Below are 25495 nucleotides of genomic sequence, written 5' to 3'. Positions count from 1 at the left end.
ATTTTAAATAATTCAATTATATGTAATATATTTAAAAATTATCACATCATTTATTTAAAAAAAAAAAACTAACACGCATCGGCCGCCTTCCTCTTTTGCCGTCACTGCCAGCCATCTCGCTTAAAGTAATCGATACGACAATTTGAATCCACTAATCTACACGTGGATTCCACTCATCTTATTGTTACTGCTATTGGACGCTTTGCTTTCGGACCCACTTGTTCCTTACGTTAACGTTGGCGATTGGTTGCCAGTTGCAACCTCGATTGGAGTGGATCCTTCAGAAGATTTAAAAGCTGGGCTCTTTAATTTTTGCCCTTTATAGACTTGCGCATTGCCAGTCTGTTCGAACAGGAAACATAGAAGTTCTGGTTTCCATTGGGTGATTTTCTTAAGGACCCACATGTAACGGCTGTTTTCCCCTGTTTTGCACATTTAATGAGTCAGGGAATCGAGACCTCGATTACCACCGTCCTCGGGACTTTCCATTTGTTTGTTTTTTCAAAAAAAAATAAAATAAAAAAACGTTTTTTTAAATAAATAGCTGAAACCTGCCGTTTCTTTCCACATTCCTGCATCTTTGCTCTCCTCCCTGGTTCTTCAACGATCGGTCTTCCACGTTCTTCCATCTCCTTCGATCTCTGCGATAGGTAAGAAACTCTTATTTACTCGCTCTGGTATTTTGTCGATCTTGTTTTTTTTTTCTATTTGGATGCTTTGCTTGAAAATACAGTTTCTGATTTTTTTTTTTTTTTTGATCGGTGGATAGTTTGGGATAAAATCTTCCTTTCCTTCATACTTGTCTAGGGTTTCTTTCTTTGGTTTCTATAGTCTGCCTAGCGTCAACACAAACTTGTGATGGCTGGATCAAGAAGTGATGTATTTGAAGCAGTAATTTTTGTGGAAATACCTTTTTTGTTTATTGACTTTTATTGATATATGATGGCTTTGCAGATGCTGAATTCGCTCTATTGACTGGTAGTAGTGGAAAATACTGATAGATATTGTGAACTTTCTGGATCTAGTTCAGTTAACAGTGAAAGGAGGATTCTTGTCATTTACCTATAGATTGTTCTCTTTTGGTTTTCTCTCGGCGCTGTTTTGTTCACTGTTTTTGTGTGTGTGTGTGTGTTTCTTTGATTCATTCTACGCTATGCTGCACAAAGTTTTTGTTTGATCTATATTTGTTTGACTTGGTATGTGTTATCTAAGAACCTCACATGCATAGTTCTCTTAATACAGTAGGCTCTCTAACAGACTAGCACAGGGTAGCATATGAATCGTGAGGACACAACATCAAAATAAAATCTTTTATCTTTGAATATATGGAGCAAAAAGGATCCTTCTGGGTTTAATATGATTTGATGTTAGACTGTAATCAAATTATTGGCATTTTGTTGACAGAACAATGAATTAGAGCTGAAGTTCCACAATATGGTAGTTATTTAAGATATCTAGCCAATAGCCATACATTCTTAGTTTCCCCCTGTCATGAGACCTATAGTTGTTTCCTATTATTGAATATTAGATTCTCTAGTTTCCTGTTGTGATTTCAATATGCACCTAAAGCAGTTAAAATGTAAGTCTGCCGATTCTTTCTCTTATATATATATATATATATATATATATATATCCGTGACAAGTTGTTCGAGGCGCTTTGAATTAATCCAGACGTCTCGATTCAGTTTTTATTTTTAATCCAAGTGTCTCTATTCTTTTTTTTTTTATTATTTTTTAAAAAAAAATTAAAATAAAAAAATTCTTAAATCTTAAACCCGAAACATTCTAAATATATATATATTATATCCCATAAGCACTTAAAATTTTTTATCTTTAACGCTATAACTTAAGAAAGGCGCGTCCCTGAATCCTAAAGGGAAAATCTTATTAGCTTTAAATTCAATATAACACAATCTCTAAATTCTAAAATCTTAAACACTTAATACATATAATATACCTTGTGAGTATTTAAAATTTTTAATCTTGAACACTATAAATCAAGAGGGAAGTCTGAACCCTAGAGAAATTTTATTGGCTCAAATTTATTATAACTCAACTTCTAAATTCTAAAATCTTGAACCTTAAATACATATAATATACCCCAAAATTAAAAAAAAAATAAAATAAATACTGAATGAATCCAGGCGCCTGTGCTATGTCGTGCACGGGCACTTGGATCAACACCAAGCGTCCCAAGTCTAAGTTCGGACGAATCCACAGCAGAAGGTCCGCAACATATCAAATTTATATATATAGATATATATAGTTATTTCAAGTAGCTCTGCCTAATTTTCATTTGATAAGAGTTTCTTTATAACATGTACAGTTCAATTAAACAATGGCTGATGAAGACATTCAACCTCTTGTTTGTGATAATGGAACGGGAATGGTGAAGGTTAGGGATATTTTCATCTGATTATTATTTTTTTTATTCAGTTGGTATTTTATTTCTAGAATGGAATTCATTATCTTCATTGCAATAGGCTGGGTTTGCCGGCGATGATGCTCCGAGGGCTGTTTTTCCTAGTATTGTTGGACGACCTCGACACACTGGTGTGATGGTTGGGATGGGACAGAAAGATGCTTATGTAGGAGATGAGGCCCAATCTAAACGAGGTATTCTGACTTTGAAGTACCCAATTGAACATGGAATTGTTAGTAATTGGGACGACATGGAGAAGATCTGGCATCATACCTTTTACAATGAGCTTCGTGTCGCACCGGAAGAACATCCAATTCTTCTCACAGAAGCCCCTTTGAATCCTAAAGCGAACAGGGAGAAAATGACGCAAATCATGTTCGAAACTTTTGATGTCCCTGCCATGTATGTTGCTATCCAAGCTGTCCTCTCTCTCTATGCTAGTGGACGAACCACAGGTAATTTTTCACATAAGCTCACTACAAGATACAGTAGTTCATTTACTTTATTTATTTACCATAAATTGCTCATCTTACTCAAAAATAGGAGACAACACCAAACCCTACACAGGGTATTGGATACAGTTACACAAATATATGATAGGATCCTAATAATTTTGGCTAAATATTTTATGAAATGCCAAAGTACATTTTTGATGATCAAACCTTAGCTAATTTCTATTTCCTTATTCTTTGCAATTGATTTATGTTCACAGGAAAAATTTAGCTATCCAAGCAATCATACTTTTACCACTCGATCAAAACATTTTCCTTATTCTTTTGAAAATTTGTAGAAATCCTTACTGCAACAGTGCTGTTATTGTGAAATCTTTTATATCAACAAACTTGTATATGTGGTAACAGTGTGTCTGTTAGCAATGTTGTAAGGCAAGATTTTGGGTTAAATTAAGCTTTGATGTTGTCTCTCCTCAGGTATTGTGTTGGATTCTGGTGATGGGGTTAGTCATACTGTTCCGATCTATGAAGGTTATGCGCTTCCGCATGCTATCCTACGTCTTGACCTTGCTGGAAGAGACCTGACAGATTCCCTCATGAAAATTCTTACTGAACGTGGATACTCCTTCACAACTAGTGCTGAGCGAGAAATTGTCCGTGACATCAAGGAGAAGCTTGCCTATGTGGCACTTGACTATGAGCAAGAACTAGAGGCTTCCAAGACAAGCTCATCAGTCGAGAAGACCTACGAGCTACCTGATGGGCAGGTCATCACCATCGGAGCAGAACGATTCCGCTGCCCAGAGGTGCTCTTCCAGCCTTCTATCATTGGAATGGAATCCCCAGGTATCCACGAGACGACATACCAGTCCATCATGAAGTGTGATGTCGATATTCGTCGAGATTTGTACGGTAACATCGTTCTTAGTGGTGGTTCGACTATGTTCCCTGGCATTGCTGATCGAATGAGCAAGGAGATCACTGCATTGGCCCCGAGCAGCATGAAAATAAAGGTTGTAGCTCCTCCTGAGAGGAAGTACAGTGTCTGGATTGGTGGTTCTATCTTGGCCTCACTGAGTACATTCCAGCAGGTAAGCTCTGGTCAACTTATTATGGCACCTTTTTCCACATTATCATCTTTAGCCAAATGATATTTGTTCTTTGTCGCAGATGTGGATTTCGAAGGCAGAGTATGAAGAATCTGGTCCTGCTATTGTTCATCGGAAGTGCTTTTAGATGCTCTGGAGTTTATAAATGAGTCTGTTCTGGATTTTTGGTTTGCTTTGTTTTCCTTTCTCGCTGTAATGCTCGTTGATTGCCTTGTTACATCGCTCTTTGGGTAATATGTCAAGCACGTTAAATTTGAATCAGTTGGAATAGTTTGGAGACTATAATAATATTTTGTAAGTTATTTCTATAATGATATTTTGTAAGTTATTTTTTAATAGACTCTCTGTCTCAATCTTGATAGGACTTCGTGCGACTATTTTTTATTTACAGGCCTTCCCAAGTTCGGCCACTCGTGTTAGGTTGTGAGTTCAGGTAAATATTCAATAAATAAATTTATTGTATTATTGTTAGGATGTTTTTCGGAAGGAACATAAGGTCATTAATAAAGATAGTTTTATCTTCATGAGAATTTGGAGAAAGTATCTATATTGCAGGGTCTGAATAAGATGTATCGATAAAAATAGTTTCATTTCTATGAGTTTAGATATATAATTAAATATGCAAGAGTTTTCGGTCGGATAAGAATAAATTTTATAAAATCTTACATTTGAAATATGAAATATAGAAATGTTCACAGGTAAAATAATAAAAGAATAATTAATATTATATATATATAATAGATAAAATATATAGGAGAGAATGTAAAGATGATAGAGAATTTGAGTTATGTTATGGTATATAGAAATAAGTAAAATAAGAAATAGAGTAGGTATTATTATTGATAATTATCTAAAAGATGAAGTAGTAGAAGTTGTTATAAAGGGATATGATAATAGCTTTCAAGATAGTAGAGGTGAAATAAACTATTAATATAATTAGCTTATATGAGCACCTCAAATAGGATTAGATGTGTAGGATCGTTGCGCTAGAGGGGGTTGGGGGAATAGTGCTTATGGTTTTTACGTTCGTTTGAAAATGTTCGAGTAAAATGCAGTGGTATAAAAAAGACAAGACAGAAAGAAAGCGATCACAAACACCAAGAGTTACTTGGTTCAGAGCATGTGACGACTCCTACTCCAGGGCCCGCACGTGATAGTACTTTCGATGGATAATCTACTAATCAATTGAAATAGTACAAGTATGTAATTATAAGATTAAGACAACGGTAAAGTAAAGAATACTGACAACTATAGATTTGAAAGATTAAGCCTTCAGTCGTCTGAGCATCATTTGGGTGTCGAGGATGCGTTTCTTGTGTAGCGTGCAAGAACAGAAGTCGTTCTGAATATTGTTATGTAGCCCTAGTCGAATGTTGCTTATATAAGTTGTTCCGGGTACCTGAAACCCCTCCGGGCGCCTGAACCACGTGTCCCAGCCAATTGACGCGCTCCATGTAGGCTTATGGATGATTTTTCGGGTCTGGGCGTCTGGACCAAGTCCGGGCGCTTGGACCGCCTGGGCCCTCGCTGCCTTCCTTGGGCGAGGCTAGTCCGGGCACCCAGACTCCGGGCCACTGGACCAGCTTTTCAGCCTTCCTTTTTCTACAAAACAAAGTTAGTGTAGGTAATAAACAATATATATAATATAAATTTGGCAGCCTCTGATTGTCTGGTTCTGATTTTGAATTTCGCTGAAACTCTAGGTCGAACCGACGCTTAATGTTTTCTCTTCGGGGGAATGCGTCATCACTTACTCTTCTCAGGAGAGTTTATCTTTTATCAGATCGGTCCTCCACGACTATCTGGACTTTTGCTCAGCGTCCGAGACTTCAGGTCTTCATGCTGAACGTCAGCTCCACGACCTGTCCAGATTTACACCTAGTCTGCGATTATCAGGATTTTCACCTAGAATCCCCAACTATAGGATTTCGCCCAAAGTGCTCGACCTACCAAGACTTCGTCTTGCCTAACCGCAGTTAGGACTTTCCAGAACTTAAGATTACCATCCCCTAGGATCTAGGGTTACCTCCCTTTAGGGTTTTCTACCTGCCTAGAATCCACTAGGACTTTTACCTAAGAACACTTAGAACTTTCCTGCAAGCTCATTCAACCTTGTTAGACAACAAGTAACCTTAACTTTGGACTCTTTGCCATAATCAAAACTTAGGTTCGATCGTCTGGTGTTCCATACACCAACGATCTCCTCCTTTTTGATTATGGTAAGTTGGTTCAAAGTTAAGTAAAACATAACAATAATGTAAAGAACTTAAGCATGAATATAAGTGAAACAATTAAAAGAACTTATGCATAAGTAAAATAATTTTTAAAAAAATGAAAAAAATCTCCCTTATGATTCCCTTAATCAAAAGTTATATATTTAACTTAACTTTATCTTTCTAATATGTAACTTTCTCTCCCCTTTGACATAATAAAAAAGATACTAAATTAGACAGAAAAGAAAAAAAAATACTAACTCTTAATTTCTTAAATTTTAATTTGAAGCTCCCTTTGAATTTATCACTTTGAAAAAATTTAGCATAAAAGAGATTTAAAATACTTAACTTTTTAAAAGATTAAAAAGTTTAAATAAATGTTTAGTTTTAGAAAAGATTTTATTTTAAAAAAATATAACTAAATACTTAGTTTAGAAATATTTTCTTTAAAAAATTTAACTAAAGAATTAGCTTTAGAAAGATTTTCTTTAAAAAATTTAACTAAATACTTAGCTTTAGAAAAGAATTTAACTAAATACTTAGTTTTAGAAAAGATTTTCTTAAAAATTTAACTAAATACTTACCTTTTCGAAAAATTTGGATAAATTTAAATTTTGAAAATTCCTTAGTTTTAAAAAAAAATCCTTGTAAAAATACTTATCTAAGAAAATAATTTTAAATACTTAAAAATACTTTATCAAATACTTAGTTTTATCAAAACTTAGTTAAGTACTTAACTTTTTAAAACTATAAAAAAAACTTAGTTAAAATGAAAACTTAGTTAAAAGTACTTTTTCAAAAACTTATTTTTTCATATAGAAATATTTGAACTTCCTTTTTCAAATAAAATATTTAAAGCTACTTTTCAAAAATAGTTAGATTTTTTTAAAATAGTTAAATAAGAAAAATTTAACCCTTCTTTTTAAATAATTAAAAAAATGTAAAAGGATAGTTGAGATTTTAAAAAAAAACTTTGAGAAAATATTTAACTCAAACTTGATTCACTCCCCCTTGATTAATGCCTAAAAATTTAAGAAAATTATTTAAGTTTTGAGGGTCCTAGAGTCCAAGCAAAAAAAATAATTATCTATTTTTCTGATTTTCCAGCTCACCTATTCTAGATTATCAAACATGTTAAGCTTATGAGTTTGTGTAAAATAGAGAATTCTGAAAGATATTTAAATCTAAGGAGAATAATTTAATTTTGAATATCAAAATAGATTAAATTTGAATTTTTAAGTTTAAATTTTAATTTAAGAATAACTAAGTTTAAAATTTAAAATTTATGTTTTGAAAAATAATTAATTATATTATAGAAATTATTAGGATTAATGGTTCTTTTAAGAATTTGAAAGTAATTATACATAAAAATTTGAAATTATATTTTTGAAATTATTAGGATTAATTGTTCTTTTGAAATTAATTAAGAATTTAAAAGTAACTATACTTAAGAATTTGAAATTCATTATAATTTTGAAATTAATTAATAATTCAAAATTCATTATACTTTTGAAATTAATTAATAATTTAAAATTAATTAAGATGACTTCGATTAATTGAATTATAGTTAACTTAATTGAATTAAATTTAATTAATTTGAGTTAAATACTTTTTATCTTAAACCTAGGTCTATCTCACCTTTTTCTAGATTTTCAATCAGGGAACCTTATAAGTTTTGTGAGATGGTTAATTTTAATCTTTAATTTAAATTTAAATCTAAAGATTGATTTACATTTGAGTTAAACTAAAGTTTAACAGTTAGTCAATTAAATATTTATTTCAATCATTGGCTTCTAGGCTGTGACGAGGTAATAAACCTTCTAAAATTAATTATACTTAAGAATTTAAAATTATATTTTTGAAATTATTAGGATTAATTGTTCTTTTGAAATTGATTAAGAATTTAAAATTAATTATACTTAAGAATTTGAAATTCATTACACTTTTGAAATTAATTAATAATTTAAAATTAATTAAAATGACTTCGGTTAATTGAATTAATTTTAGTTGAATTTTAGTTAACTTAATTGAATTAAATTTAATTAATTTGAGTTAAATACTTTTTATTTTAAACCTAGGTCCATCTCATTTTTTTTTTTTTTAAATTTTCAATCAGGAAACCTTATAAGTTTTATGAGATGGTCAATTTTAATCTTTAATTTAAATTCAAATCTAAGGATTGATTTATATTTGAGTTAAATTAAGGTTTAACAGTTAGTCAATTAAATATTTATTTCAATAATTGACTTCCAGGTTGTGGTGAGACACTAGGCCTTCTTGGGTATTGGATCATCACCCACTTATAGACAAAACCTTTTAAAGAAATTGAATATTTAATTTTTTTTCTGAAAATCCTAGGTCTAACTAGTTAAGTGTGAATCAAGCATAAACCCTTATTTATCCTAATCTAAGCAAGTATAAGAGAAAAATAGTAAATCAAGCATCAATTAGGTTTATTTGTAAAGATGGTCTTTCTCTTTGCTCCCCCTAGATCATAACCTCGATAAGGTCTATCAAAGTAATGGATTTGACCCCTTGAAGATCCAATATTGATCAAGTTCAACTTGATTAGTCAAGTTAGATTTGGGGACCCATGCTTGGACTAGGTTCTTAGTTGATTGATTCACTAAAAACAAGTAAGATTTGAATCGATTTTTAGCCTTGTATCCAAGTCCGGCTCGGTTGTATACGACCCTTTGTTTTCCAAGAATCATATCAAGCTTCTTGAAACCCAAGGTGAACCGTTCCGATGTGTCCTTAAGTTCCTTGACTTGACTTTTCAAATTGAAATTCTCTTCCTCAAGTTGTTGGACTTGAGTTGAGGTTCTTTCTTAAATTTACTCCGTCAAAGAACTCAAGTTAGTCACTTCCTTAAGGATTGTTACCTCCTTTTGGAGTGACTTGACCCAGAGATTGGATTTAGCCAATTTTCTTAACAAGTATTCAATTAAGTTTAGTAATTCATCTATTTGAGTACCAGCGAATAGAGAACTTACAAAGTGGTTTGACCTTCAAAAACGGATAAGGATCTGTGACTTCTTTTGGACTCAATTTATGATTCCACATCGATTTCAGACTCAGACTCGATTTTGACAATGTACGCTTGTGCTGGTAGAGCAACGAAGCTTGCTTGCTCGTGTTCTTCTTCGTCTGACTCATCCGATGACTCGGACCATGTTGCCTTCAACACCTTCCTTCTTCCTTGCTTTTGGTTTGGACATTCAGACTTGTAGTGCCCCTTCTTGTTGCAGCCATAGCAGGTAACTCCAGACTTAGCCTTCGTGTTCAATTGAATCACCTTCTTCTTCTTAAGTGCTTTCCAAACTAGTTTGAATAGTTTGGTGGTGATTTCTTCTTCTTCTGAGTCCGATTCATCTTTAGACTCGGGTTCGGTCCGGCGCTTAGGCCTTGACTTCTTGTTCACGAGTTTCCCTACAAGTAGCGTAAAACATTTCTCGGTCTGAGTAGTATTAATTTGTTCATGAAATTCAAATTCAGAAAATAACTCATCTAATTTAATTTACAAAAGATCTTTAGACACTTTGTAAGCATCTACCATGGATGCCCACAAAATGTTCCTTGGAAATGCATTGAGTGCATACCTAATGACGTTGCATTTTCCACATTTTGTTCAATTGCGTGGAGACCGTTGAGGAGATCTTGGATACGTGCGTGAAGTTGGCTTGCTGTTACGAATCACAAGTGTACCGTTACGTTGTCAGTAATAATAAATGATATCGTATCCACAGGGACTGGTTATAATCACTAAAGATGTCTCAAAAGCGAATAAGCTAAACGATCGATTACAAGATCATTTACAACTAAAGATTAGATGTAAGGGTTAAATGCAGAAATTTAGTTTTGATAAGGTTCTAGGAGTCTTGGTTTCTTTGTGATATTCGTCAATGTAAAGCAATCTACCAATTCTTGTCCTCAATTGAAATGTATTCATAAGAAGTCACCGGTTATCTTCTTCAGAAGACACCGGTCAAGGACTCACATCTAAACCTCAAGAAATCAAAGAGTCATGATCCCTATGAAGTCCGTTAGCGGGGCAGCCCTGTCACGACGCCCCTTCGGTCATACGATATATAAACGCATCACTAATCGATTCACCTTAAGATATAGAATGAAGTATATCAATCCGTCCTACTTCTTTGTATGTTCTTGCTTTATCCCTAAAGGTGATCCCCTCAAAGGTCCGTTAGCGGGCAACCCTGTCACGATGCCCCTCGGTCATACGATTTAGCAAATTCCTTGGCAAGATTCCACAAGAAATACAAACAACCAATCAAGAATGGTAATTAGGCACAAAACATAACAATCCATACAAAATTGATCGATACAAAATATAACAATATCCTTGAATCAATAAGATGGCAAATCCATGAATCTTACATCAATTTACATCACAAATACTCCCTCCTTCCTAGAACAAGGGATCTACTCCATAGAGAATGAGGAAAGAATCGAAGACAAGAAGACCCAAGACATTCCGATCCAAATCAAGAAGAAGAAATAGAAAGGAAGGCTTATCTCAATACGACGAGTCATCTTTGGAACCAATCCTCCGCTCTTGAAGTCGAATCTTGGACAGAAATCTCCTTCCGAACGCTGGAAATTCGCCCAAGAATAGATCTCCCCAAAGGGAGAGCCTCCCTCTTTCAAAGAGGGAGAAGCTCTATATATAGAGGAGGGCATTTGGGCGCCACGCGACCCAGGACACGACCGTGTGAGATCCACACGGCCAAGGTGTTCCTCCTCTCGGCCAAGATCACATGGCCGTGTGATCCTCACACGGTCGTGCCATTTTCCATTCCTGCTTTCTTGCATGGCCGTGTGAAACCACACGACCTGGTCAATTCTTGTCTCTGGAAGAGTTTCACGGCCCTACCACTCTTCGGCTCTGGAAGTCTACACGACCATGTAATCATACACGGCCAAGGCAATCTCTGTCACTGGAAAGGCTACACGATCGTGTAGCTATACACGGCCCAGGACCTCCCTTGCTGCCGATGCTGCACGGTTGTTGTCACGCCCCGGAGGAGTCTCTGTCCGAAGAAATTTCGACAGTATCTCTCCTGTACAGCAACAATCTGAAACTTTTTTACAGCATCATATACCTCAGCCACATGCGGCTGGAATAATAACAATAATAAAACAATCACCACGCAGTTAATATCAATTTCAGCCTCTGGCTGACACAACCACGCAGTTAAGTAGTAAACAAATAGAACAGTAATACGATGACTCGAAAACAACCCTACTCAACTACACTCGTAAAGCTCAAATCCGACAAACTCACCTCTTCTGCTGTCCAGGGGGGCATGGAGTAAAACATATCCAAACCATACCAAAGTCCATCAACGATAAGAATCCATACAAGATCCATAAGTAAAACCAATACAAGACTAAGACATAGTCCGATAGAGAAAACTAAAATAACAACTCGTGGTCTGCAGAGGACTAGCACTACGTGCAGTGGGGACTAGTGACTAGAACTGCCTCCTGACAGCATCAACCTGAAAATAACAACAGAGGCAGGGGTGAGTCCAACGCTCAGCGGGTAACAACTGATATGCATAATAAAGAATATAACAACTAGCACTAATCATGCATACAGTCTCCTGATACAAGAAAGGTAAATGCAACTGAGGAATGCAGGAGAAAAGCTGTACTAACCCAGACCAAGGTATAAGGGTAACAGGGTCGTCAGACCAAGGGTGTCATAATCCTATATGCATGTCAATCATATGCATCCATATAAATGCAGCAAGTAAATACAGCAAACACAAGCAATAAATGCATCATGCATATGATGCCAATGACATGGTCACCCCTGACGCCAGTCAGCCATCTCACACACAATGGTGAGTCAGAGTGGGTAGGGCTGTGACAACCGTCCACTCTGACATCACTGCCCCTGATGAGTGACCGAGTGGACGGGATGCTGTCGGAATATACACATACTCCTACCCCGAAATAATAAATGGGGGAGCGCAATGCTCTCATCTCCCGGTACACGATGACGGGGAGGACTCTCTGCCGGCTACCACGCTGAGTCACACTACCCATGAGCGGACCAACGGAGCCAAACAAAGTCCAACAACACTGCTACACTAAACCAACGGAGCCAAACAGAGCTCTGACGGCTACCACGCTGAGTCACTGGACCAACGGAGCCAAACAGAGAATCACACACTGCTCGATATACCACTAACCCATGAGTGGTGGTGTGTACAGATACATTAACTGGCGATGGCTCGATCAAACAATCGCACAACATGCAATCATGCAAGATGATGCATGACACTAAACATAGCAATATCATGAATAGCATAGCAAGATCCATACATAAATAAAAGGTGTACCACAAGTCAATGTATCAGATGGAAGGTACATAAACAGATAGGGTATCAAATAAACCCTAGGTCCTGAACATAATGTATCATATGGTTGGGTCACTACCTAAAGCATGTATGATCAGGTAAATAATAACATGCAGTGCATAATAAGTAAACAAGCAAACATGTAACAGATCATGTAGTGACCAACCGAAACAAATGGATAACACAATCATTGCTATATGTTAAACACATTATTATGCATATCAAAAGACATAAGTCAAAGTACCCACTTCTAATCAAAAAGGTTCGATTCGATAATCGAGATACTCGTCTCGCGTCAAAATCCTGTGTCAACCATATAATGTACATTTTTATTTAGCTACAAATTTAAACGAATAGCTAAATAAAATCTTCTAAATTAATTTAGGGTAAAACCCTAATCATTTCACTACTCGATTACATTAAAACCCACACATGAATCCAAGTTAACAATTCTTGCTAACTCAACTAGCAATCATCTACCACGAAGATCAAAAACCCTAAACCTTACCTCAAGTTCCACAGTTGTTGTTGCTGCTGGAGCAAGGCTACTAGATGGGGTTGCTGTTGGTAGTCAAGAAAGTCAATAGAATAACCCTTTCGGTTGAAATATTCACTGAACAGAACATGAGGAGATCAAGAATCTAACTAAATATAGCATTAGATCCCAAATTCCAATCCAGTACTCCCTTACCTTCAAGATCGCCGGAGATAAGAGAGTAACAAGAATAAGGATCGACCACTGATGCTAGGGCACAACACTGTATGGTGGTCGGCTTTAGGCTGCGACGGTGGAGAACTAAGTCACAACACGGAGGCAGCCGACGCTTGGCACAGGGGAGGCGAGAGGAAAGCTAGGATACGGATAGGAGAGGTCGGTGCCGAGTTGGCTAGGGCATGGCGTGATCTCTGCGCATCGACGTCCAGTGGCCGCTGATCGTCGCGATGGGGCCGAGAGCAAGGGTGTCCGGAGGTGGCTCGTCAGACCAGAGGAGGGGAGAGGAGAGGTGGCTCTCGTCGCCGGCGGTAGAGGGGATCAGCGTCGCGGGCAGAAGGCCAGCGCTAGGGCACAGGCGACGACGGTCGGCGCTGGGGTTTGAAAGTGTGGCGTCGGCTGGGGAAATAAAAGGATCGGCTCACGGCAAGGAACGATGGCAAAGAAGGGCTTCGGCAGTGGCGAGAAATGGCTGTCGAGGGAGGAAAGAAGAAGTGGTGAAGAGAAGGAGATGGCGCCGGTTTGGCGGTTAGGGCAGGGATCGGGAGAAGCCTCGGGCACACGGCATCGAAGAAGAAACGGGGAAGAAAAATGAGGAAATAGAAAATAAAGAAAAGAAAAGAAAAGGAAATAGAGAAAATCAACATTTCTCGCTAAAACGGGGTAGCCTAAATAGGCTTTTCCATGCCCCGTTTTTATCCCCGTTAACCCGTCCGTACGAGCTCCGAAAAATTCCCGAAATTTTTTTAAAAATTCCGGAAAATTCCCCTATTATTATTCTCTATTTTTCGGTATTTTACATTCTCCCCCACTAATAAAAATTTAGTCCCCAAATTTCATTATCTACCATTAGCAAGTACTAACAACAGATATAAAGTATAAATGCTGAACGGTAAATTAAATCACATACCTCAAGTGAAAAGATGGGGGTATCGAGCTCGGATAGTATCTTCGAGCTCCCAAGTAGCCTCCTCATCCGAATGATGCTGCCATCCGACTTTAACCAGCCGGATAGTCTTGTTCCGCAACTGACGCTCTTTCCGGTACAGAATCCGTACCAGAACCTCCTCATAAGTGACGTCAGGCTGAACCGGAACTGAGATATCTGTCAGCACATGTGTTGGGTCAGGTACGTATCTCCTCAACATAGATACGTGGAATACATCGTGGACGCCTGGGTGGATCGCAAATCGAGAGCGATGATCCTCCTGAAGTAGCTCCTGTGAGATCGGATGAGACTGAGGTACGTATAATCTGCCTCGGAGGTATATAATACCCTCCTCGTCTCGTGTGAACTCGGTCTGCTTCCCGGAAGCTATCTGACTGCCAATAGACCGTAAATACTGATCTTCAACCTGGGCCTCCTGAATCCTCATCCTGATCGAGGATTGAGCAACCATGGTAACCAGAATACCCTGCTCTGTCTATCCCTGCTTCGTAAGGCCTAACCCGGAGAAACCCTGAATCAAATATGTGACCACAACTCGGTGGCAAGCTAAAGCCTCTCTAGACTTCTAGCTGAGTGCGTCGGCAACCATATTAGTTTTCCCCGGGTGATAGTCAATCGTACAGTCATAATCCTTCAGGAACTCCATCCATCTCCTTTATCGGAGATTTAAATTCCTTTTGGGTAAAAATATATATTTGAGACTCTTATGATCAGTGAGAATCTCAAATGTAATACCGAACAGATGCTGCTGGCAAATCTTCAAGGCAAAATAATGGCAGCCAGCCACAAGTCATGTACTGGGTAGTTCTCCTCATGCTCTTTCAACTATCGAGAAGTAGGAGACTACCCTGCCGTGCTGCATCAAAACAGCGCACAAACCCTGTAGAGATGCGTCGGTATAGAGCACTAATCCATCCTCTTCAGAAGGTAAAACCATAATCGGAGCCAACACTAGTCTCCGCTTCAGCTCCTGGAAGCTGATCTCATAATCCTCAGTCCAAGTGAACTTCACGCCATTCCTGGTCAAGCGTGTAAGTGGCATAGCAATCCGAGAGAAATCCTCAACGTATCTCCGAAAATATCGCGCCAAACCAAGGAAGTTGCGAGCCTTCTCTATAGACTCCGTCTACTTCCCACGATAACAACCTCTATCTTCTGTGGAACCACGGTATACTCCTACTAGTGACCGTGTGTCTTCTCAAACATCTCACAAAAGACAACCAAAATACGCACTACTGATCTTCACATATATACGTTTTAGTCGAAACATCTCTAGAACTATGCGAAGATAGTGTACGTGATTCACCTCATATCAGGAATAAAACACAACGTCGTCAATAACGATAACGAATTCTGATTCAATATCCTAGGGATACCCAAATCATCGAGTCCATGGAAACATCTAACGCTCCGCAAGCCCTAATGGTAAAACCAAGACACATAATGTCCGTATCACAGACATTCCTAACCATAAGATCCTCGACAATAAACAGGTCTGATCATCAACGATATAAATCACCAAAGAATAAATCCACCAATGTGAGAGCAACGCTCCATCACAGAAAATACTACATATGTGGGAGCAACGCTCTACCACAAACAATCCGTAATATGTGGGAGCAACGCTCTACCACAAACCAACAATAATATGTGGGAGCTCCGCTCCACCACAAATGATCCATAAGTGTCCAAGGCACCTAACTATCCAACTAGAGGCTGCATGAGATCACTCAACCACATATCACTGTGGCCAGCCAAAGGTATAACAATCCAGCAATCAAATCAAACTCATCGTCAAATCTATCAACCTCGTAGTGAGTCACCCACCGATAAGAAAATGGGTTGATAGGGTAATCCAACATATGACATAATGCAGACACTCCACATCCTGCATTCAGCATAAGTAGAATCATCATGCGGCTACCAACAATACACCTGCACACGTGCTCACACAACATATGTATGATCGACATAATTTTCCAATTTATACACATCACACATACTCACAACATAGGTATAATTTATCGTGATACCTCCAACAATGCATATCGAACCCGTGTACATATATCAACATAGGTATAATCAACAATACACCTCAACAACACTCACATGACATATATACACCTATGCCAAGAGTATAATCAACGTAATACTTCCAACAAATCATAATCGACACGAGTATACACTCAGAACAATCATATAATAAACAAGATACCTCAAATATTATACCGAACACATCTGCACATATCACAACTCAGATTAAATCGATAAGACACCTCTAATAAAACACTCAAACACATGCGCATATTTCACAACATAGATTTAATCGATAAAATACCTCCAATAAATAATCAGACATGTATGCCTAACCACTCGGGTATAATCTACTAGAAACCCACAATAATCATAACTGGACAAGTATACACCCACTACGTGCAATTTAAACCGTCTATCAAGAACTCCTACAACACATAATAATCATATGAACACACTTCATAGATATGCAAAAATCAACATACTTAATCCAATCAACCTGACATTCCCTATTTTACCTTCTATGTTATCCAAATCCGACACAATACTCAACCATTTTCATCCAGCCTTGACATTGATGAAAAATTGGTTACATTTAACACTTCAATAAAATTTATATCCTCAATATCTGAAACCATTACTAATCATTCATATGGAGTTATATGATCAAAAAATTTTTTTTTTGCCAGGATTCACAAACCAATCCACTCATAATCAACCGGATATCATGTTCCATACATGTATCCAGCAGCCCCAGAAAAATTTTCAACTATGACAACCAAAGGCAGCACAACAAAAATCCTACCAGTTCATTGATCCATAATCCATACAGAACTATCCGAAGGGATCCATCTTTATAGACACCAGAGCAAGTAACAACTTGACCACCCCCAAATAAATTGTCAAATAACTAAATCAGTTCATGGGTTAATTCAACACTAATTACATCAACTCAAACAAGAAAATGCCAACCCACATAATATCATATGTATAAATGTGTACGACCCAAAAGAAAAAGTCAGAATTCAAAATCATCAAGACACTCTCATTTTTATCCTCAAAAATATCAGCCCACATAATATCAGATGAATAAGTCTCTACTCCCCATGAGAGCAAGTTAGCATTCAAAACATCAAATCATTATTTATCTACATAGTCCAACATCAGAGGAAGCAAATATCAATCTTATCATCCTGTTAACTAACCACAACTAACCAGATTTATTAAAATCTCATAGACACACTCAACCGTAAACTCTCTAGCACCCGATTTATAATCTAATCACCAACTATAATCATCAAACCTGTGAATATCATACATGACACTCACTATGTCACCATCAACTACAACCCAAATAATAGATCATCAAAATAGTTATCCACTAATAGATCATCAAAACAAATATCTAGTAATAGATCATCAGACAACCACATAACATTTACTCTCATAAATCATTAGAAATCAACACATCACAATATCTGATCTCACAATATCCCTCAACCTCAAACCATTCTCAACAATGATCAAACATGATAACTCCCCAATGACCAATTTTCATCGAATCAGGTACCCTAATATCCAAAAGATATGAGTATAAAAACTCTACTGGCTAAGTCAATAGGAATATGTAGGTATCATCCACTACCCAGCTAACAATAGCAGAGGCTGGTATGTGCCTCCATCTCCTACAGTAGTAACAGAAGCTAAAACTACTGATCATATGATATGAAAAATCACCAGAGACTATAATCCTTGATCTCTATTAAGGTCAAACTTACTCAATGGCTAACCCATCACATGTAATATGTGTTACAACAACCAGACAGGTACTAAACAAAGAATGCAAATACATGTCATAAACTATAAAATTAAACATCATACCTATAAGCCGTCTGGAGATGTTCCATCGCTGTCCAGTCCCTAACTTCTGACCTCAAAATTCCAAACATGAAAATCACCGGAAATCCATATAAATCCGAAACGGAAATCCATAACATATACATAATGGAAAAATCCATGCAATCCAAAATAACTACCCAGTTTGACTCGCAAACTTGGGCTAACCCAAATATCCAGAACACCAAAAGCAGGTGACGTAACCCGCTCTGATACCAATAAATTGGTATCAGTTAAATCTCAAAAATACGTAACACGAAAAATAACAAGTATCGCCAAACTTGGCGCTCTGATACCAAATAAATTGGTATCAGGTTATCCCAAATATCCAAAATATGAAAACAAAGATCGTAAAACTTAAGCTTTGATACCACTAAATTGTCACGCCCCGGAGGAGTCTCTGTCCGAAGAAATTTCGGTAGTATCTCCCCTGTACAGCGGACAATCTGAAACTTTTCTACAGCATCATATACCTCAGCCACATGCGGCTGGAATAATAACAATAATAAAACAATCACCACGCAGTTAATATCAATTTCAGCCTCTGGTTGACACAACCATGCAGTTAAGTAGTAAACAAATAGAACAGTAATACGATGACTCGAAAATAACTCTACTCAACTACACTCGTAAAGCTCAAATCCGACAAACTCACCTCTTCTGCCGTCCAGGCAGGCATGGAGTAAAACATATCCAAACCATACCAAATTCCATCAACGATAAGAATCCATACAAGATCCAGAAGTAAAACTAATACAAGACTAAGACATAGTCCGATAGAGAAAACTAAAATAACAACTCGTGGTCTGCAGAGGACTAGCACTACGTGCAGTGGGGACTAGCGACTGGAACTGCCTCCTGACAGCATCAACCTGAAAATAACAACGGAGGCGGGGGTGAGTCCAACGCTCAGCGGGTAACAACTGATATGCATAATAAAGAATATAACAACTAGCACTAATCATGTGTACAGTCTCCTGATACAAGAAAGGTAAATGCAACTGAGGAATGCAGGAGAAAAGCTGTACTAACCCGGACCAAGGTATAAGGATAACAAGGTCGTCAGACCGAGGGTGTCATAATCCTATATGCATGTCAATCATATGCATCCATATAAATGCAGCAAGTAAATACAGCAAACACAAGCAATAAATACATCATGCATATGATGCCAATGACATGGTCACCCCTGACGCCAGTCAGCCATCTCACACACAATGGTGAGTCCGAGTGGGTAGGGCTGTGACAACCGTGCACTCTGACATCACTGTCCTTGATGAGTGACCGAGTGGACGGGATGCTGTCGGAATATACACATACTCCTACCCCGAAATAATAAATGGGGGAGCGCAATGCTCTCATCTCCCGGTACACGATGACGGGGAGGACTCTCTGCCGGCTACCACGCTGAGTCACACTACCCATGAGCGGACCAACGGAGCCAAACAAAGTCCAACTGCCTGCCGGCTACAACGCTGCTACACTAAACCAACGAAGCCAAACAGAGCGGAACTGTCTGCCGGCTACCACGCTGAGTCACCAGACCAACGGAGCCAAACAGCAGAACTGTCACACACCTGTCTGATATACCACTAACCCATGAGTGGTGGTGTGTACAGATACATTAACTGGCGATGCGCTCAACAATAATTGATCAAACAATCGCACAACATGCAATCATGCAAGATGATGCATGACACTAAACATAGCAATATCATGAATAGCATAGCAAGATCCATACATAAATAAAAGGTGTACCACAAGTCAATGTATCAGATGGAAGGTACATAAACAGATAAGGTATCAAATAAACCCTAGGTCCTGAACATAATGTATCATATGGTTGGGTCACTACCTAAAGCATGTATGATCAGGTAAATAATAACATGCAGTGCATAATAAGTAAACAAGCAAACATGTAACAGATCATGTAGTGACCAACCGAAACAAATGGATAACACAATCATTGCTATATGTTAAACACATTATTATGCATATCAAAAGACATAAGTCAAAGTACCCACTTCTAATCGAAAAGGTTCGATTCGATAATCGAGATACTCGTCTCGCGTCAAAATCCTGTGTCAACCATATAATGTACATTTTTATTTAGCTACAAATTTAAACGAATAGCTAAATAAAATCTTCTAAATTAATTTAGGGTAAAACCCTAATCATTCCACTACTCGATTACATTAAAACCCACACATGAATCCAAGTTAACAATTCTTGCTAACTCAACTAGCAATCATCTACCACGAAGATCAAAAACCCTAAACCTTACCTCAAGTTCCACAGTTGTTGTTGCTGCTGGAGCAAGGCTACTAGATGGGGTTGCTGTTGGTAGTCAAGAAAGTCCATAGAATAACCCTTTCGGTTGAAATATTCACTGAATAGAACATGAGGAGATCAAGAATCTAACTAAATATAGCATTAGATCCCAAATTCCAATCCAGTACTCCCTTACCTTCAAGATCGCCGGAGATAAGAGAGTAACAAGAATAAGGATCGACCACTGATGCTAGGGCACAACACTGTATGGTGGTCGGCTTCAGGCTGTGACGGTGGAGAACTAAGTCACAACACGGAGGCAGCCGACGCTTGGCACAGGGGAGGCGAGAGGAAAGCTAGGACACAGATAGGAGAGGTCGGTGCCGAGTTGGCTAGGGCATGGCGTGATCTCTGCGCATCGACGTCCAGTGGCCGCTGATCGTCGCGATGGGGCCGAGAGCAAGGGTGTCCGGAGGTGGCTCGTCGGACCAGAGGAGGGGAGAGGAGAGGTGGCTCTCGTTTCCGGCGGCAGAGGGGATCAACGTCGCGGGCAGGAGGCCGACGCTAGGGCACAGGCGACGACGGCCGGCGCTGGGGTTTGAAAGTGCGGCGTCGGCTGGGGAAATAAAAGGATCGGCTCACGGCAAGGAGCGACAACAGAGAAGGGCTTCGGCAGTGGCAAGAAATGGCTATCGAGGGAGGAAAGAAGAAGTGGTGAAGGGAAGGAGAAGGCGCCGGTTTGGCGGTTAGGGCAGGGATCGGGAGAAGCCTCAGGCACACGACATCGAAGAAGAAACGGGGAAGAAAAATGAGGAAATAGAAAATAAAGAAAAGAAAAGAAAAGGAAATAGAGAAAATCAACATTTCCTCGCTAAAACGGGGTAGCCTAAACAGGCTTTTTCAGGCCCCGTTTTTATCCCCGTTAACTCGTCCGTACGAGCTCCGAAAAATTCTCGAAATTTTTTCAAAAATTCTGAAAAATTCCCCTATTATTATTCTCTATTTTTCGGTATTTTACAGTTGTGCCATGACCACATGGCCAGGGTCATTCCCCTTTGCAAGGCTGTGTGTCACTCATTGCCCAAGTCATTTTTCCTCCATTTGGTTGTAGAATCAGCCACAGACATCAATTCTTCTCCAAATTCGACTCCTGAAAGCATAAAATGTACAAAAGTATATCTCCGAACAAAGAAAAGTATTTATGCTAAAAGCAAAGCAAGGGACATGAAAGTGTATAGATAAAGCATGTATAAAACATAAGAATGTCAAAATATGATAAACAAGTGTATAAAATCTACGCACATCACTTGCCGATTCACCTTTCTACATTTTTATATTATAAGGTTTATTTAATATCAAATCATGTTTGCTTACCTTCGTGTAAGAAGTTCCCTCGTGCAGTTCAATCAACTTTTCCCACAACTCCTTTGTGCTTGAGAATAGACCGACTCGGTTCAACTCTTCTTTTGTTAGTCCATATTGTAGAGTGCATGTTGCTTTGGCATCGACCTCGATCTTCTTCATCAGATTTGTGTCCCAGTTCTCGCATGATACTAGTTTTCTAGTGTCGTCGAGAGGGAGGACAAGCCCTATTTAGATGATTATCCATATCTCAACTTGTGTCTTGAGGTGGTACTCCATTCAGCTCTTCCAGTAGTAGAAGTTTTCGCCGGAGAAGAGGGGAGGGCGTGCAATGCTATACCCTTCTTGATGGGTCATTTATTGAACAAATCTAGCACACAATAAAAATAAGTAAACTTGTCCCAAGACTTGGTCTTGGATTAGCAATGGTGGGGAAAAATAAAATAATATTTTACTAATTTTGAGAAAAATAATAAATAATAAAAAAATATTATTTCAAATTTTATTAAATGTGATATTTTGTCAATACTGATCAATGGTGAAAAAATAAAATGTTTTTTTTTCAAAAAATTGGAGGAAAAAAACAAAATGCGTAAGAATTTATTTTTTGAAAAAATAGACAAAAAAGCAAAAATTGCTCAATGGTAGTTGTATCGATTCAGAGCGACTCTGCTCTAATATCAATTGTAGGATCATTGCGCTAGAGGGGGTGAATAGTGCTTATGGCTTTCACATTCATTTGAAAATGTTCAAGTAAAGAGCAGCGGAATAAGAAAGACAAGCCAGAAAGAAAGCAATCGTGAACACCAAGAGTTACTTGGTTCGGAACCTGTAACGACTCCTTCTCCAAGGCCCGCACGTGAGAGTGCTTTCGATGGGCAATCCACTAATCAATTGAAATATTACAAGTTTGTAATTACAATATTAAGACAACTGTAAAGTAAAGAATACTGACAACTACAGATTTAAAAGATTAAGCCTTTAGTCGTCGGAGCAGCGTTTGGGCATCGAGAATGCGTTTCCTGAGCAGCACGCAAGAGTAGAAGTCATTCTGAATGTTGTTATGTAGCCCCTGGTTGAATGCTGCTTATATAAGTTGTTCTAGGCGCCTAAAACCCCTCTGGGTGCTTGGACCACGTGTCCCGACCGATCGACACGCTCCATATAGGCTTATGGATGATTTTTCGGGTCCAGGCACCTGGATCGCCTGGGCGCCCACCACCTGCCCTGGGCGAGGCTAGTCCGAGCGCTCGGACCAGCTTTGGGCACTTGGAGCTGGTCCGGGCGCCCGGACTAGCTTTTTCAGCCTCCCTTTTTTCTACAAAACAAAATTAGTCTAGACAATAAACAATTTATATAATATAAATTTGACAGCCTCTGGCTGTCTGATTTTGACTTTGAATTTTGCTAGAACTCTAGGTCGAACCGACGCTCAATGTTTCCTCTTCGGGGGAACACGTCCTCACCTACTCCTCTCAGGAGAGTTTATCTTCTGCCAAATCGATCTTCCACGACCATCTAGACTTTTGCTCAGCGTCCGAGACTTCAAGTCTTCATGCTGAACATCCGCTCCATGACTCGTCCAGACTTCTACTTGATTTGTGACCACCAGGATTTTCACCTAGAGTCTCCGACTCTAGGATTTCACCTAAAGTGCTCGACCCGCCAAGGCTTTGCCTTGTCTAACTGCAGTTAGGACTTTTCATAACCTTGGGTTACTACCCCTATGACCTAGGGTACATCTCTTAGGGTTTTCCATCTGCCTAGAATCCACTAGGAATTTTGGCTAAGAACACTTAGGACTTTCCTGCAAGCTCATTCAACTTTGTTAGACAACAAGTAACCTTAACTTTGGACCCTTTACCATAATCAAAACTTATATTTGATCGTTTGGTGATCCCTGCACCAACAAGATGAACATGCTAAATCTAGATTTTGTGACAATCTAAATGAAGTATTACAAAATATTCTGCTAATTGAAATGATTTTAATATAAGAAGATTTAATTGTAGTAAAAGGTGATTACGCTCACCCTGACTCCCTTCACATTTCGTTCGTACGTTATGTGAAAAGAGATAAATCACAGGACAACTTATAGTCAATCACCAAGTGGCTAGGGGTAATAGAAGTGAAAAATGAGGAATATGACATGGTACATGAGTGTTATGAGTTTGGAATAAGAATTAAAGAAAGAAAAACTATATTAGATTTTGCGAGAATATATATGATTTTATATTAATTAATAAAAAAAGAGAGAAGAACATTTGATCACATTCAAAAGTGGAGATAATAAATCACAAATTGATTTTGGAGATAATAAATCACAAATTGATTTTCTTATGGTTAAGAAAAATGATAGAAAAATTTGTAAAGAATCTAAAGATTGCAATTTGCAAGGTCATTTCTGGAAAAAATTTAACTGTCTAACATAAGCTAGTAGTGTTGGATATACGACTCAAACAGAGTATCAATAAAAGAAAAATATATACGACTCTTAGAATTAAATGATGGAAGTTAAAGGATAAAAAAGAAAACATATTTAAAGATGGAATATGATTACAAGTATTAGGACAAATGTATGGTGATTCGAATATGACATGAGATAATATAGTGTCAAAGTTGAAAATAATAGTTAAGAGTATATTCGGTGAATCAAAAAGACGTGCACTAATAAGTAAAGAATCTTAGTGGTGGAATAAGAAAATACAAGGGAAAGTGATGGGAAAATAAATAGCCTATATGGAAATATACTTTTAAGAGCGAGAACAACTTTAAAAAAATATATAGTAGCCATGTTAAAAAGTAGTGAATGAAACTAAAAATGAAAATTCTAAATGCTTATATCAAAATTTTTGTATAAAAGAATGAGAAAGTAATATTTATAAAATAGCTAAAGCGAGAGAAGAAGACAAGAAATCTTATCCAAATTATGCTTATATCAAAATTTTTGTATAAAAGAATGAGAAAGTAATATTTATAAAATAGCTAAAGCGAAAGAAGAAGACAAGAAATCTTATCCAAATTAGATATATTAAAAATTAATGTAATAGAGTATTTGTAAATGGTGAGAAAATAAAAGAGCGATGAAAAATATTTTTTCATTAAATTTTTAATAAAAGCTTAGATGATCAACTTAATTTAGATAATTTAAGTAGGTCAGATGAGTATAGAACTTTAAGTTTATATCCTAGAATTCAAACTATAAATTTAGAACATGCTTTAAATGAGATGTAAAATGAAAAAACAGTCGGACCAGATGATATTCCGATATAAGTATGGAAATACCTTGGGAAATAAAGTATTGAATGACTCACAAAGTTATTCAATGTGATATTGAAAACTAAAAAAATATCCGATTAATGGAGGGTAAGTACTTTAGATCCTTAATATAAGAAAAAAAGGAGACCTACAGAATTGTGTAAATTCTATAAATAACAAACTATGAGTCATACCATAAAACTTTAGGAAAATATAATAGAAAAAAGATTAAGAGAGGAGATAACGATAATCAAAAATTAATTTGAATTTATACTTGGAAGGTCGACAATAGAATTATACATCTTTTTAGACGACTAATTAAAAAGTATCGAGAATAGAAGCATGACTTACACATGATATTTATTGACATAGAAAAAACATATGATAGAATTACAAGGAAAATTATACGAAGAATGCTAGAAAATAGA

The 25495-nt window shown here is 37.5% G+C and overlaps 1 protein-coding gene across 1 annotated transcript; it reads left to right on the top strand.

Annotated features, from left to right (window-relative positions):
- The first annotated feature begins 516 nt into the window (after positions 1-516).
- Positions 517-4319, top strand: LOC122055000 (actin-2-like). Its single transcript, XM_042616405.1, has 5 exons — positions 517-650; positions 2327-2395; positions 2484-2877; positions 3352-3965; positions 4045-4319. Exons 2-5 carry the CDS (start codon positions 2339-2341, stop codon positions 4108-4110), a joined length of 1131 nt encoding a protein of 376 aa, XP_042472339.1. The 5' UTR covers positions 517-650; positions 2327-2338; the 3' UTR covers positions 4111-4319.
- Positions 4320-25495: the final 21176 nt, after the last annotated feature.

Source organism: Zingiber officinale, chromosome 1B (genome assembly GCF_018446385.1).
Source record: "Zingiber officinale cultivar Zhangliang chromosome 1B, Zo_v1.1, whole genome shotgun sequence".
Classification (NCBI taxonomy): domain Eukaryota; kingdom Viridiplantae; phylum Streptophyta; class Magnoliopsida; order Zingiberales; family Zingiberaceae; genus Zingiber; species Zingiber officinale.
This window is presented reverse-complemented; position numbering and strand designations above follow the sequence as displayed.

Bases quoted from the DNA above. Each gene is read 5' to 3' on its own strand.
- LOC122055000 (XM_042616405.1), top strand. From the start codon at position 2,339: ATGGCTGATGAAGACATTCAACCTCTTGTTTGTGATAATGGAACGGGA. The intron at 2,878-3,351 runs GTAATTTTTCAC...GTCTCTCCTCAG, and splicing joins TGCTAGTGGACGAACCACAG to GTATTGTGTTGGATTCTGGT. The intron at 3,966-4,044 runs GTAAGCTCTGGT...TCTTTGTCGCAG, and splicing joins CACTGAGTACATTCCAGCAG to ATGTGGATTTCGAAGGCAGA.